The sequence below is a fragment of the Thamnophis sirtalis genome, unplaced genomic scaffold (genome assembly GCF_051295495.1).
Source record: "Thamnophis sirtalis isolate CommonGarterSnake01/CBP01778 unplaced genomic scaffold, rThaSir2_p1.2 scaffold_7, whole genome shotgun sequence".
Taxonomy (NCBI): Eukaryota; Metazoa; Chordata; class Lepidosauria; order Squamata; family Natricidae; genus Thamnophis; species Thamnophis sirtalis.
The window spans coordinates 4488266-4501122 of record NW_028261387.1 but is presented as its reverse complement, the minus strand read 5'-3'; the positions used below and the strand labels follow the sequence as shown (position 1 = coordinate 4501122).

General features: G+C 41.4%; 1 protein-coding gene across 1 annotated transcript in view; it reads left to right on the top strand.

Moving 5' to 3' along the window:
• LOC106547935 (pancreatic alpha-amylase) overlaps positions 1 to 12857 on the top strand; it is a 31891-nt gene that overhangs the window by 7620 nt on the left and 11414 nt on the right. Inside the window, exons 2-6 of the mRNA XM_087720775.1 lie at positions 2204 to 2428; positions 3918 to 4064; positions 7898 to 8095; positions 10219 to 10449; positions 12715 to 12848. Coding sequence (XP_087576901.1) covers positions 2204 to 2428; positions 3918 to 4064; positions 7898 to 8095; positions 10219 to 10449; positions 12715 to 12848 — 935 coding nt within the window. The remainder of the gene's footprint in view (positions 1 to 2203; positions 2429 to 3917; positions 4065 to 7897; positions 8096 to 10218; positions 10450 to 12714; positions 12849 to 12857) is intronic.

The window sequence follows — 12857 nt, the reverse complement described above, 5'->3', positions numbered from 1 at the left end:
TTAGTCCATCCTCTTGATGGTTCCTGCAGCCAGCTTTGAATTGCAATCTGCAGCAATAAAAAAAGATGTAGCATCTACTTTGTTCCAGGACCCTTCCTTCAGCACCTGGTGCAGTGTAATTCTGAGTGTCAGCTCTTCCAGTTTTCTGGGAACAACTACTACTACAACCAAAAAATCCTCCCTCAGCTCCTTCTCTAAATTCCTCTGTCACTTTTCCAACCATTAACACGGTATCCTTTATCAGGAGATGCATTTCATTACATTCTCTTCCACATAGCAGAGGCAAGTGACATCTTTTGCTCTTTGAATAAATTGGGAAGAATTCTAAATTTTGTTGCTTGCTTCAGACTCACACTAGTTTTCTATGATGCCTGCAGTTCTAATGGCTATCTGTTAGTTATGTGTTGTGGCCCAGCAGGAACCGTTGGAGCTGCCACCAGACTCCGACAGCGAGGGGCCCTATGAGTCAGCTCGGGAGGATGTGGAGGACCCTGGACAGGGTTCCGACTCCGAGCAGGGTGCAGAGAGGCTGGTTGGCCACTAGGAGGCGCCTGAGCCTTGGAGCAGTGGGGAGGAGCCAAGGGAGTTGGTCCTGGATGCCTGGCAACAGAGGGCTGTTAGGCATAAGGAACAGTTACGCAGTTACAGGAGATAATTACACTCAGCTGGTGGTAATTAGGCTCCTCTCAAGACTATAAAAGGAATGATTGTCCACACGCTCGTTGCAGGAGTCAACATATTTACTAGAGCTGGAGAACTCTTGTGACTTGCTTGGCAGGCTGGATTGGTGCCAAGGTTAGTCTGTGCTGGATTGCTGCCAAGGTCTGGTCTGTGTGTTAATAAATCCTTGAAGTATCTTTGTCTCGGTGTGCTTTGGTGTAGGACGAGTGGGGTCAGAACAGTTATGTATTTAAATCAGGGCTGTCAAATTCCTGGTCCACTGGCTGGATACATCATACAGCATACCCACCCCTGGTTTAGTGAAGGGCAGGAAAAGTCCCGATATGTCATGTGATGCTGCTGTGACATGAGTTTGACACCCCTGATTTAAATGTTCTCTACTAAAGATTGTTTATTTCAAGGGCGTTGAATATCATAGATAGATAGATTTAAAAACAACAACGGTAGAATGTATTAAATTAAATAAGGTTTTTAAGTGGGTCTGATGTCCTCTGCTTAGAGTTGCTGTAGAGCAGATTTAGAAGGTTTGTTGTATTATTATTATTATTTATTATCCATGCATATCTTCAAATAAAACATGAATGGAAAGGGGCTTTAGGTTTGTGTGAGTGGCTGCTTTGGATTTAGAATATTGCTAATTTGGCAGCTTGCAAAGGTGAGGAAAATAGGAAGAGGAACGAATATTATGTTTTTTGCTGCCTTGAGTTATTTATAAAAATCACAAAAGCAGGAAATAAATAAATACATACATACATACATACATACATACATACATACATACATACATACAACTCCCATTCTGTCAGTGGCACGCGGAAACATTTGTCAGGGCACACGACGCATCGCCCTGTCAGCTCCAGCATCCGTGCGCGCGCTGGCCAGCTGATTTCGGCTTTCTTTTGAGGCCATTTTTCGCCCTCCGGAGGCTTCCCTGAAGCCTCCAGAGGGCAAAAAAAACCCAGCCCTACGGGCAAACCGGAAGTTCAGGAATGGACTTCCAGTTTGCTCGTAGGACCGTTTTTTGCCCTCTGGAGCCTTCAGGAGACTTCCCTGAAGGCTCCGGAGGGTGAAAAACGGCCTTATGGCCAAACCGGAAGTCACTTCAGGGATTTTTGGCTGTGCCTTTTAACTGCTAGTTGATATTCATGATATGTCCTATGCACCTGAATCTGATAAACTATGTTTATGCCTGCCTGTAGTTGGGATTAGTAGGTAACAGAGACTTAACTGTTCTCTGAACTTTGGTTGTTGAGCCTGGTGAACAAACACAAGTGTCTTCTGCCTTGTTAATACTTAGTTCTTGTGTGATGATGATGATGATGATGATGATGATGATGATGATGATGATGAAGAAGAAGAAGAAGAAGAAGAAGAAGAAGAAGAAGAAGAAGAGTAGTAGTAGTAGTAGTAGTAGTAGTAGTAGTAGTAGTAGTAGTAGTAGTATATGGCTTTAAACATAGTGTCGACTGTAAGCCAGAATTTAAAGTGTATAATTGGTAAAGGTGCTATTTTCTCCCAACAGGTAAGCAAAAGGCTACTGAGGAACATAACAATATGTGCCAAAGCGAACATGAGGAATATTGTGCTGCTGTTTCTCTTGCTAGCTTTTGGACTTTACTGGACCCGGTACAAGTCCAGTCCCAAACCTGTAAGGACCTCTATTGTCCATCTTTTTGAATGGCGCTGGATTGACATTGCTCTTGAATGTGAAACGTACTTAGCTCAACATGGATTTGCAGGTGTTCAGGTGGGTATGTTTATGGCTAAATAACAGTGGTGGGATTCAGCCGGTTCGCACCTATTCGGGAGAACCGGTTGGTAACTTTCTAAGTAGTTCAGAGAACCGGTTGTTGGAAGAAATCTCCTTTTGTTTTTTTCCCCACTTTACAGGGCTAATCCTGTAAGGAAGGCAGGAAGGAAACATTCTGGTGTTGTTTCTAGCCTAATCTTTATTGACCTGCTTAGCAATAGCAATAGCAATAGCAGTTAGACTTATATACCGCTTCATAGGGCTTTCAGCCCTCTCTAAGCGGTTTACAGAGTCAGCATATCGCCCCCAACAACAATCCGGGTCCTCATTTTACCCACCTCGGAAGGATGGAAGGCTGAGTCAACCCTGAGCCGGTGAGATTTGAACAGCCGAACTGCAGAACTGCAGTCAGCTGAAATAGCCTGCAGTGCTGCATTTAACCACTGCGCCACCTCGGCTCTGCTTACAGAAACTGCCTCTCCTGTTAAACCCTTATTACATTGTAACAGCTAAGGCGAAGCGCCCATCGACCTGAGTGACCTTGAGTTGGCCACGCCCACCCAGTCTCATGACCACCGAGCCCCACCTCCCCAGATGGTCATTAGGGCAGAGAACCGGTTGTTAAATTGTTTGAATCCCACCACTGCTAAATAACCACTGATAGAATCTGAGCTTCCATATATCCTTCTGCCTTGAAATTTTGTGAGATGCAATCCTAGAGTATCTGACAGCATTTAATTAGAGGGGTTGGGCCACCCTGAACAGATAAGCCACAAGTATCTTGTTCAACACAATAGCTCCAGGGCTTCCTGTATGCAGTAGAGGGACACGCAAATGTGCCTCTGACGTACAGCGAGCTAGTTGCGAAGAGCTCAGCAGACATAGCAGATGGAAGGCTGAGTCAACCTTGAGCCGGTGAGATTAGAACCGCTGAACTGCAGATAGCAATCAGCTGAAGTGGCCTGCAGTACTGCACCCTAACCACTGCGCCACCTCGGCTCTTTGTAGTCTCTCTTCTGCTGCTTTTTCTAGGTCCAGATTCATAACATCAATGATAATCCTTAATATCGTTATAAAATTGTACAGTGAGGAGTGCAAAAGATTTCAGATTTAAACCTTTTCAAGATTAAATCTCTCCACGTTGAATATCTGAAAACAGATATTGCAACCCCATTTTCATTTTTTTTTAGTAGTTTCTCCTGAAACAATTGGCTTCACGTTAGACTCTACTTGAAGCTCAAGTAAAGACCCTTCTTTCAGAATAAAATAGTCTCAGTGAAATTGAACCAATTTGAAACTCAAAGCAGTTCAAACTTGAAATGCTTCGTCCGCCTTTAATTGACCATTGTTTTTGGTTGCTTCCATATTCGCCCTTGACATTCTTTAAGCTATGAAATGGTTGGAACAGGTAAGAGTAATAAAAAGGAATGATGAAGATCTATAATATTTGTTCCCTTACCTGCTCATTCTCTTTCTGAATATCTAGGTTTCTCCTCCAAACGAAAACCTTGTAATTATGAATCCCTGGAGACCGTGGTGGGAGAGATACCAGCCGGTTAGTTACAAGTTATGTTCACGCTCTGGAAATGAAAGTGAGTTCAGAGATATGGTGACTAGATGCAACAATGTTGGAGTAAGTGGCCTTCACTATTTTAGGGCTTAGTTGAGGGGAACAAGAGATAGATGGTCAAAGTCAACCATAAGTGGAAACTGGTGTTTGTTTGTTTTTAAACGGTGTCTTATATTTTTAAAGAGTGTCAAATATGTCTTATATTTGTCCAATTTTCTAGATCTGAAGTTCTTATTAGATAAAATTGATTCCATATAATAAAACATTCTAGTTCCTCAAATTTCCTTGGGGGGAAAAACATTTAATATAATAGAATCATTTTCTCAATAATGTATTTTTTTATAATTAAAGAAACAATTTCCTATAGTCTGGATCAGTCTGAAAGTTGTAGGAGGACATAGTCTAAAAACAACCCATCAGCAGAGTCAATTTCGAAGGTTGCTTGTCACGAAAACGTCTTCCATCGGGTGCACTGTTTGTATGTGTTTTTTCAATCCTCATTTTATTAGCATTCTGTTGTGGCCCAGCAGGAGCCGTTGGAGCTGCCACCAGACTCCGACAGCGAGGGGCCCTATAAGTCGGCTCTGGAGGATGTGGAGGACCCTGGACAGGGTTCCGACTCCGAGCAGGGTACAGAGAGGCTGGTTGGCCACCAGGAGGCATCTGAGCCTTGGACCAGTGGGGAGGAGACGAGAGTGTGATCCTGACGTCAGGCATTGGAGCAGTGGGGAGGAGACAAGGGAGTTGTTCCTGGATGCCCGGCACCGAAGAGCTAATAGGCGTAAGGAACAGTTGCGCAGTTACAGGAGATAATTGCACTCAGCTGGTGGTAATTAGGCTCCTCTCAAGACTATAAAAGGAATGATTGGGCACACGCCCTTTGCAGGAGTCAACGTATTCAATAGAGGTGGAGAACTCTCGTGGCTAGCTTGTATGTGTTTTTTCAATCCTCATTTTATTAGCATTCTGTTGTGGCTCAGCAGGTGCCGTTGGAGCTGCCACCAGACTCCGACAGCGAGCGGCCCTATGAGTCGGCACTAGAGCTGGAGAACTCTTGTGGCTATCTTGGCAGGCTGAATTGCTGCCAAGGTCAGTCTGTGCTGGATTGCTGCCAACGTCTAGTCTGTGCTGGATTGCTGCCAAGGCCTGGACTGTGTGTTAATAAATCCTTGAAGTATCTTTGTCTCGGTGTGCTTTGGTGTAGGACGAAGGGGTTCAGAACAGCATTCCATCTTACATAAGAATGTTTTCAGACTTTGCTGGGTTAGTATCTTTATGTCAAGCATCAGTTTTATTCAAATGTCATTTTGACATATGCATTAACGTAGTGCTAACACCAAAACTCACTGATAAATTGCTCTAGATTGGTATTGGCACAACTCTGTATTCTGTTGAGGGAAAACTATCGTGTCATTCTGCATATTGTACTGAAAGAATTGAAGATTTGAGACATACATTGGCAATTGGGCTCGTTCCCCAGCCACGTGGATGTGTTTTCTTTCAATCCTTGAGATAAAGGGGAAATAATGTTCTAAAAATGCTGCTGTAGCCGTGGGGAAGAGAGAAGCTGGCAGATAAAGAAGAATGTGGTTGGCAAGGCATTGGGATCTTAATTGGAATAGTGACTGCAGTCATGCAGTGCCAGTTAAGTTACTTCGTTAAGCTTTTGCTGGCAAAAAACATAGGAAGAGAGAGAGCTGTAGAGATCAGTTGTTTAATGAGCAATTGAGGTGAACATGTCAACATTATTTATTAAAAATAATACATATTCCCACTTTTGAAATGTGCAACCTGTTCTGACCCTCTCCCCCTTCATACACCAAAGCATGTCGAGACAAAGATACTTCAAAGATTTATTAACACACAGACTAGCCCTTGGCAGCAATCCAGCAAGACTAACCTTGGCAGCAATCCAGCCTGCCAAAACAGCCACAATAGCTTCTCCAGCTCTAGTAAATAAGTTGATTCCTGCGACGAGCGTGTGGAAAGTTATTCCTTTTATAGTCTTGAGAGGAGCCTAATTACCACCAGCTGAGTTCCATTATCTCCTGTAACTGCCTAACTGTCCTTTACGCCTATTAGCCCTTCATTGCCGGGCATCCAGGACCAACTCCCTTGTCTCCTCCCCACTGCTCCAATGCATGACGTCAGGATCACACTCCCTTTGGCTCTCACCACTGCTCCAGGCCTCAGGTGCTTCCTGGTGGCCAACCAGCCTCTCTTCTGTAGGTGTGGCCTGCTTTCTGGGTCTACTGGTGGAACCTCTTCTAACCGGTTCGGTAGATTTGACGAACCGGTTCTACCGAATAGGTGCGAACTGGTAGGAACCCACCTCTGTAGAGGAAGTACACTGGCATAAGAAATTATGTTTCCTACTGAAAGAATGGGACAGCCTTACGCCTCCTTGTTTCTTTCATTTATATATAGATTTTCAGAGTGGCATTGATTGAAATTGGGAAAAGTATGTTCTATACCAATACGATAACATTCGAAGTGGGAACAGAGTTTGCAAATTCTGGGAATTGCATTAAAAGCATTCCTCTGAATCTGGCAAGTTCTAATTGTAAATAGTCGTATAGAAAAATGTGTAGACAGAAGCATGAACCACCTAATTCCTTAAACAGAAACAAAACCAAATGGAAAAAAATTCCTTTAATATGTTATTAAAAATAGCCCAGATGCCCCCAAAGAATGTTCAAGATTCTGAATTGTTTGGAATTTATTTTTTTTAATGCAACAACCTGCATTTTTTTTTTAATGCAACAAGAAAAATAAATAAGTTGAAGAATGTTAAGATTCTGCAGTCATCCATTTAGACGAAATGTGAGGTTGGATATTACAGATTGAATGAATGAGTTTTTGAGAGGTGTGGCAAGCATCGGATTATATTTAAACACGACGGCTGAAATTTACAAAGGCTAATACTCATTTTCTCCCATTTCTCTGAACATGAAGATGAAAATACTTAGATTTGTCTCTTGTCTTGGGCAAGGTTCATGTTCCTAGCTTCAGCAGAAAGCTTATGTTAGCAACACCAGACTGCGTGCATTTTTCTGCTTTCCTGGGTATGTAAACATTAGTAACAGCAATAGCAGTTAGACTTATATACCGCTTCATAGGGCTTTCAGCCCTCTCTAAGCGGTTTACAGAGTCAGCATATCGCCCCCACAGTCTGGGTCCTCATTTTACCCACCTCGGAAGGATTAGTGTGTTGATAGCTGATTATCAATGGCTGAGGATTGTTTTAGATGGAAGAGGATTGTGTTCTGGGTAAAACACCTGTTATAGCAATAGCAATAGCAGTTAGACTTATATACCTCTTCATAGGGCTTTCAGTCCTCTCTAAGCGGTTTACAGAGTCAGCATATCGCCCCCTCAGTCTGGGTCCTCATTTTACCCACCTCGGAAGGATTAGTGTGTTGATAGCTGATTATCAATGGCTGAGGATTGTCTTGGATGTAAGAGGATTGTGTTCTGGGTAAAACACCTGTTATAGCAATAGCAATAGCAGTTAGACTTATATACCGCTTCATAGGGCTTTCAGCCCTCTCTAAGCTGTTTACAGAGTCAGCATATTGCCCCCAACAACAACAATCCGGGTCCTCATTTCACCCACCTCGGAAGGATGGAAGGCTGAGTCAACCTTGAGCCGGTGAGATTTGAACCGCCGAACTGCAGCTGGCAGTCAGCTGACGTGGCCTGCAGTACTGCACTCTAACCACTGCGCCACCTCGGCTCTTCTTTTTATATTTTGAACAAGTCATTTGGTCATTTTCAAACGCAAGCATTTCAGTCGAGACTGCATGCTTTGTGTATAAGGACAGACCTTGTGTTAAAAGAAGGAAAAAAGACGTGGCTATGATCCATTATATATATTTCGCTTGTATCTACAATAGGTCCATATTTATGTGGATGCTGTATTCAACCATATGCTCAACTCCGCAGCGGGATCTGGAAACCGTGGAATCTGTAATAGCTATTTCAATTCGGAACGCCATGATTTTCCTTCTGTCCCATATTCGAGATTTGATTTTAATGATCCAATATGTAAAACGCCCAGTGGGAACATAGAAAACTACAGTGATCCTATTCAGGTAGATTTCCCCATTTTGATCTGTTCAGCGATGGTATGAGTTTTATTATTACAAGTGGTGGTTTGCTATAGATAAATGCAGTTTTTGAAGCAAAACTTTAATTGCTCTTCAAGATGAAAATGCCAAACCGAGCACAGGTTTGTGAGTATTATTACGAATACTATATCTTTATTTGCCAGAGAGGAGAAAGAACACTCTTAAGGCAATTGTGCTTGTCGGCGGTAAACACTTAGGTAAATCTGTCGGCTGCTTCATAGAATGCATAAAAGACAATTCTGGGATATGCAGCAGGAATTTTGCAAAACCCCTGCAGCTTTTTAGACGTACATTATGTAGATATTAAATGAGAGATACCAGTACGGAGTTGGATTTATTAAAAAAAAAATATCAAAGGAGGATTTTCAATTGTCTGATATCATCTAATGATAACCAGTGTTGTGAATATGTCTGAACTCCTTGTTGTGATCAGAGTGTGTGAATAAAAAGATCTAGTACACAGGTAGCAAACCCACCATGTCACATTCGCCGTCACGTGAAGTATCACAAAAGCCCTTCATGGTATTGGACCTGGGTACTTGAGAGACCGCCTGCTGCCAATTACCTCCCAAAGACCCATTAGATCCCACAGATTAGGCCTCCTCCGGGTTCCGTCTACGGGCCAATGTCATCTGGCTACCACCCGGGGGAGGGCCTTCTCTGTGGCGGCTACGGCCCTTTGGAACGAGCTCCCTGCAGGGATTCGGACCCTCACCTCTCTCCAGGCCTTCCGAAAAGCCGTTAAAACCTGGCTGTGTCAGCAGGCCTGGGGTCGATGAGTTCCCTTCCCCTCTCGAATTGTGTGGCTGTTGGTTGTTTTAAATTCCCTTGTACTTTTTGCTGTAGTTCTTGTGTTTCCCTTCCCCTCCTTTGGGTTTGTGCGCCGCCCTGAGTCCCGCCAGGAATAGGGCGGCATATAAATAAAATGAACCTTGAACCTTGAACCTTTTTTCCCGGAGCTGGGGGAGGCGTGGCTTGTGCTTGACTCATCCAGCCCACGGGCCGCTAGTTTGGTACCCCTGGTCTAGTGGTTAAGGCATCAGGCTGGAAACCAGGAGAGAGTGAGTTCAAATCCCACCTTTTCGATGGGTGATTTTGGGCAAATTAGCTCAAACCACTTCACATGGTTGCTGTTGTGGGAGGAAGGATATTAGTTATGTTCACTGCCTTGAGTTACTTATAAAATAGTAAAGGCAGGATAAAAATTAAACAAAACAAACAAAATCGTGCTTTAAAAAGGGAGGAAAAGCAAGCCACTTGTATTCGAAGTGGCTAGAAGACTGTGTTGTAAATGGTTGGAAACAGTATGGACAAGTCCCATTGAACATTTTGTGGCATCTCAGATCTCATTTGGAGGCATCTCAGAGCATATTTGAAGGGGTTGAGGTTTGAATCATATATCCAGTTAATGGAGAGTGGATTCTTGTAAATGTGTTTTTATTTTCCATTTTCATTTTGTACAGTCACATATATACTGTGCATAACCGGGGCCATATAACAATAAACAATAAACACAACCATTCCTCTTGTCAACAATACCCCCCAAAATAGAAACCCAATGTACCTCTTCGACCCTCCATACACCCTTTCTTTCGCCCCCCTCCAACTTTCCATCTTCCCTCCATCATTCCCCTCTACCCTACTTCCCCTCCCCCTCTACCAGTCCTCTCTCCCGATACACTCCCTCCCTTCCTTCTCCCCCTCCCTCCCGTCCTCTCTCCCACCCTCTCTACCCCTCTTTCTTCTATCCCTCTACTCCTCCCTTTGGTGTATTTCTACTATATGTCAATATATTCAGCTTGTCCTATTTTTACAGTGGAATTAAAGAGCAACAGTATACAAGTGCAATCGTGTTACTTTAAAATCTAACACATACTATATATCCCCCCTCCCCCCTAAGACCCCACCTCCCTTCCCCCCCCCCGACTTCCCAGAGCCCGTAAACGGTATAGGTAATGGAGAGTGGATTAAGGGACCCTGGAGGCTTTTTCTTTCTTTCACTCTTTCAACAATTCAACAACAATCAGATTGATTTTTCTTGCTTTATTTTGAATGGTTGTAGTAATCAGTTCTTCCCCTGTGTGTAGGTGCGTTACTGTCGACTTTATGGACTCCTTGACCTTTCCCAGTGGAAAGACGATGTGCGTTCAAAAATAATACACTTCTTGAACCACCTGGTTGACCTTGGCGTGGCAGGGTTCCGAATTGATGCTGCTAAGCACATAAGGCCCGAGGACATAAATGTTATTTTAAGCAAGCTAAATAACCTCAATGCCCGATGGTTCAACAAAGGTTCACGGCCTTTCATCTATCAAGAGGTAAATAATAATAATAATAAAAAAAGGAAAATTCCCAGTATTTGTCCATTGCCCTAAAGCATTCAAGTGTTTCGAATGTGCTGTCTTGCTGCAGCCTTACGATTTGTGCACTGGGGGTCTTAGGAAGAGTAATAGGCCAAACGTCAACAAATCTGATCTATCTATCTATCTATCTATCTATCTATCTATCTATCTATCTATCTATCTATCTATCTATCTATCTATCTATCTATCTTGTGTGTCCTCTCTATCTTCTCTCTCTCTCCCCCTTCTTATCTCTCTATCTTTCCCTAATCTATCTATCTCTCCCTTATCTATATCTATCTATCTATCTATCTATCTATCTATCTATCTATCTATCTATCTATCTATCTATCTATCTATCTCTATTTATCTCTATATCTCTATGTCTATCTATATCTATCTATCTATCTATCTATCTATCTATCTATCATCTATCTATCTATCTATCTATCTATCTATCTGTCTGTCTATCTATCTATCCTCTATCTATCTATCTATCTATCTATCTATCTATCTATCTATCTATCTATCTATCTATCTCTATTTATCTCTATATATGTCTATCTATATCTATCTATATCTATCTATCTATCTATCTATCTATCTATCTATCTATCTATCTATCTATCCCCTATCTATCTATCTATCTATCTATCTATCTATCTATCTATCTATCTATCTATCTCTATTTATCTCTATATCTCTATGTCTATCTATATCTATCTATCTATCTATCTATCTATCTATCTATCTATCTATCTATCTATCTATCTATCTCTATCTCTATCTCTATCTCTATCTCTATATCTCTATGTCTATCTATATCTATCTATCTAGCTATCTAGCTATCTAGCTATCTAGCTATCTATCCTCTATCTATCTATCTATCTATCTATCTATCTATCTATCTATCTATCTATCTATCTATCTATCTATCTCTATTTATCTCTATATCTTTATGTCTATCTATATCTATCTATCTATCTATCTATCTATCTATCTATCTATCTATCTATCTATCTATCTATCTATCCTCTATCTATCTATCTATCTATCTATCTATCTATCTATCTATCTATCTATCTATCTATCTCTATTTATCTCTATATCTCTATGTCTATCTATATCTATCTATCTATCTATCTATCTATCTATCTATCTATCTATCTATCTATCTATCTATCTATCTATCTATCTATCTATATCTCTATGTCTATCTATATCTAGCTATCTAGCTATCTAGCTATCTAGCTATCTAGCTATCTATCCTCTATCCATCTATCTGCTCACAAAATAAGGATCTACAGTAATACAATATGTGCCTGCTCAATATAAATTTCATATCAGATTGCAGCTCTAGTGATTTTAAGATCCAATGGATGTTTGGTATGTTTCAGAAAAGCAATTCTTTACACATCAATTCTAAGACATGAATTTAAATGCCTAGAAGAGCTAATGTGCTTGTTGGCATTTATGTAAAATCTAGGATCTGGATGTCTGGATGTCTGGATATACGGACCTTTAATTTAAAAAAAATATTAATTGATTTGAGGAGAAACTTAGCTAAGGCAATGGAAATTTGGAGGTTTGTCGAGTTTAACTTTGAGGTATTTACATTATTTATAAAAAGGTAGAATTTCAAACGGGCAAGAGCTAAAACGGAGGAGGAAGCATTTTTGAATTTATAGCCCTTTTTTCTAATCATGATGACGGTGAGTTGAAATTAATAGAACAAGCTGTGATTAAGTAAATATAACAAGATGTGTGTGTGTGTGTGTGTGTGTGTGTGTGTGTGTGTTATTACAGAGTGCTGATTCTTTCTTTTAAAAATATGATGGCTTTCAAGCATCTTGCCAAAAAGTGCAGAGGTTAATCTAGCCTTATTAGGAAAAGTCTCCACATTCAAGATTATGCAGCTGAAACACTGTAATGCTCCCTATCCATGTTCCTTTGCTAGTGGTGACACATTTCAGAAGGACCACCAAAGCGTGCCTGAACCTATGAAAAGTTTGTGTGGGAAGAAGCATAATTGCAGCTAGTACATCTGGTGCAAGATTGCCTAAAATAATCCCCAAGGTGTATGCCAAAAACTAATTTGGTGACTAAACGTTTGAAACTTCTAAATCACTTTTAAGAATGACTCGATACGCAGTATAATAGGAAGTGATCACCTCGCCAAACATGCTATATCTTGGAATCCTTTTTCTTATTCCTTCTATGCCTTCTCTTGGCTTTTTCCAGGTAATTGATTTGGGCGGTGAAGCCATCCAAAGCTCTGAATACTTCAGAAATGGCCGAGTGACCGAATTTAAATATGGCATGCAGTTGGGGACTGTCCTTCGCAAATGGAATGGACAAAAGATGGCAAATTTGAAGTAATTATT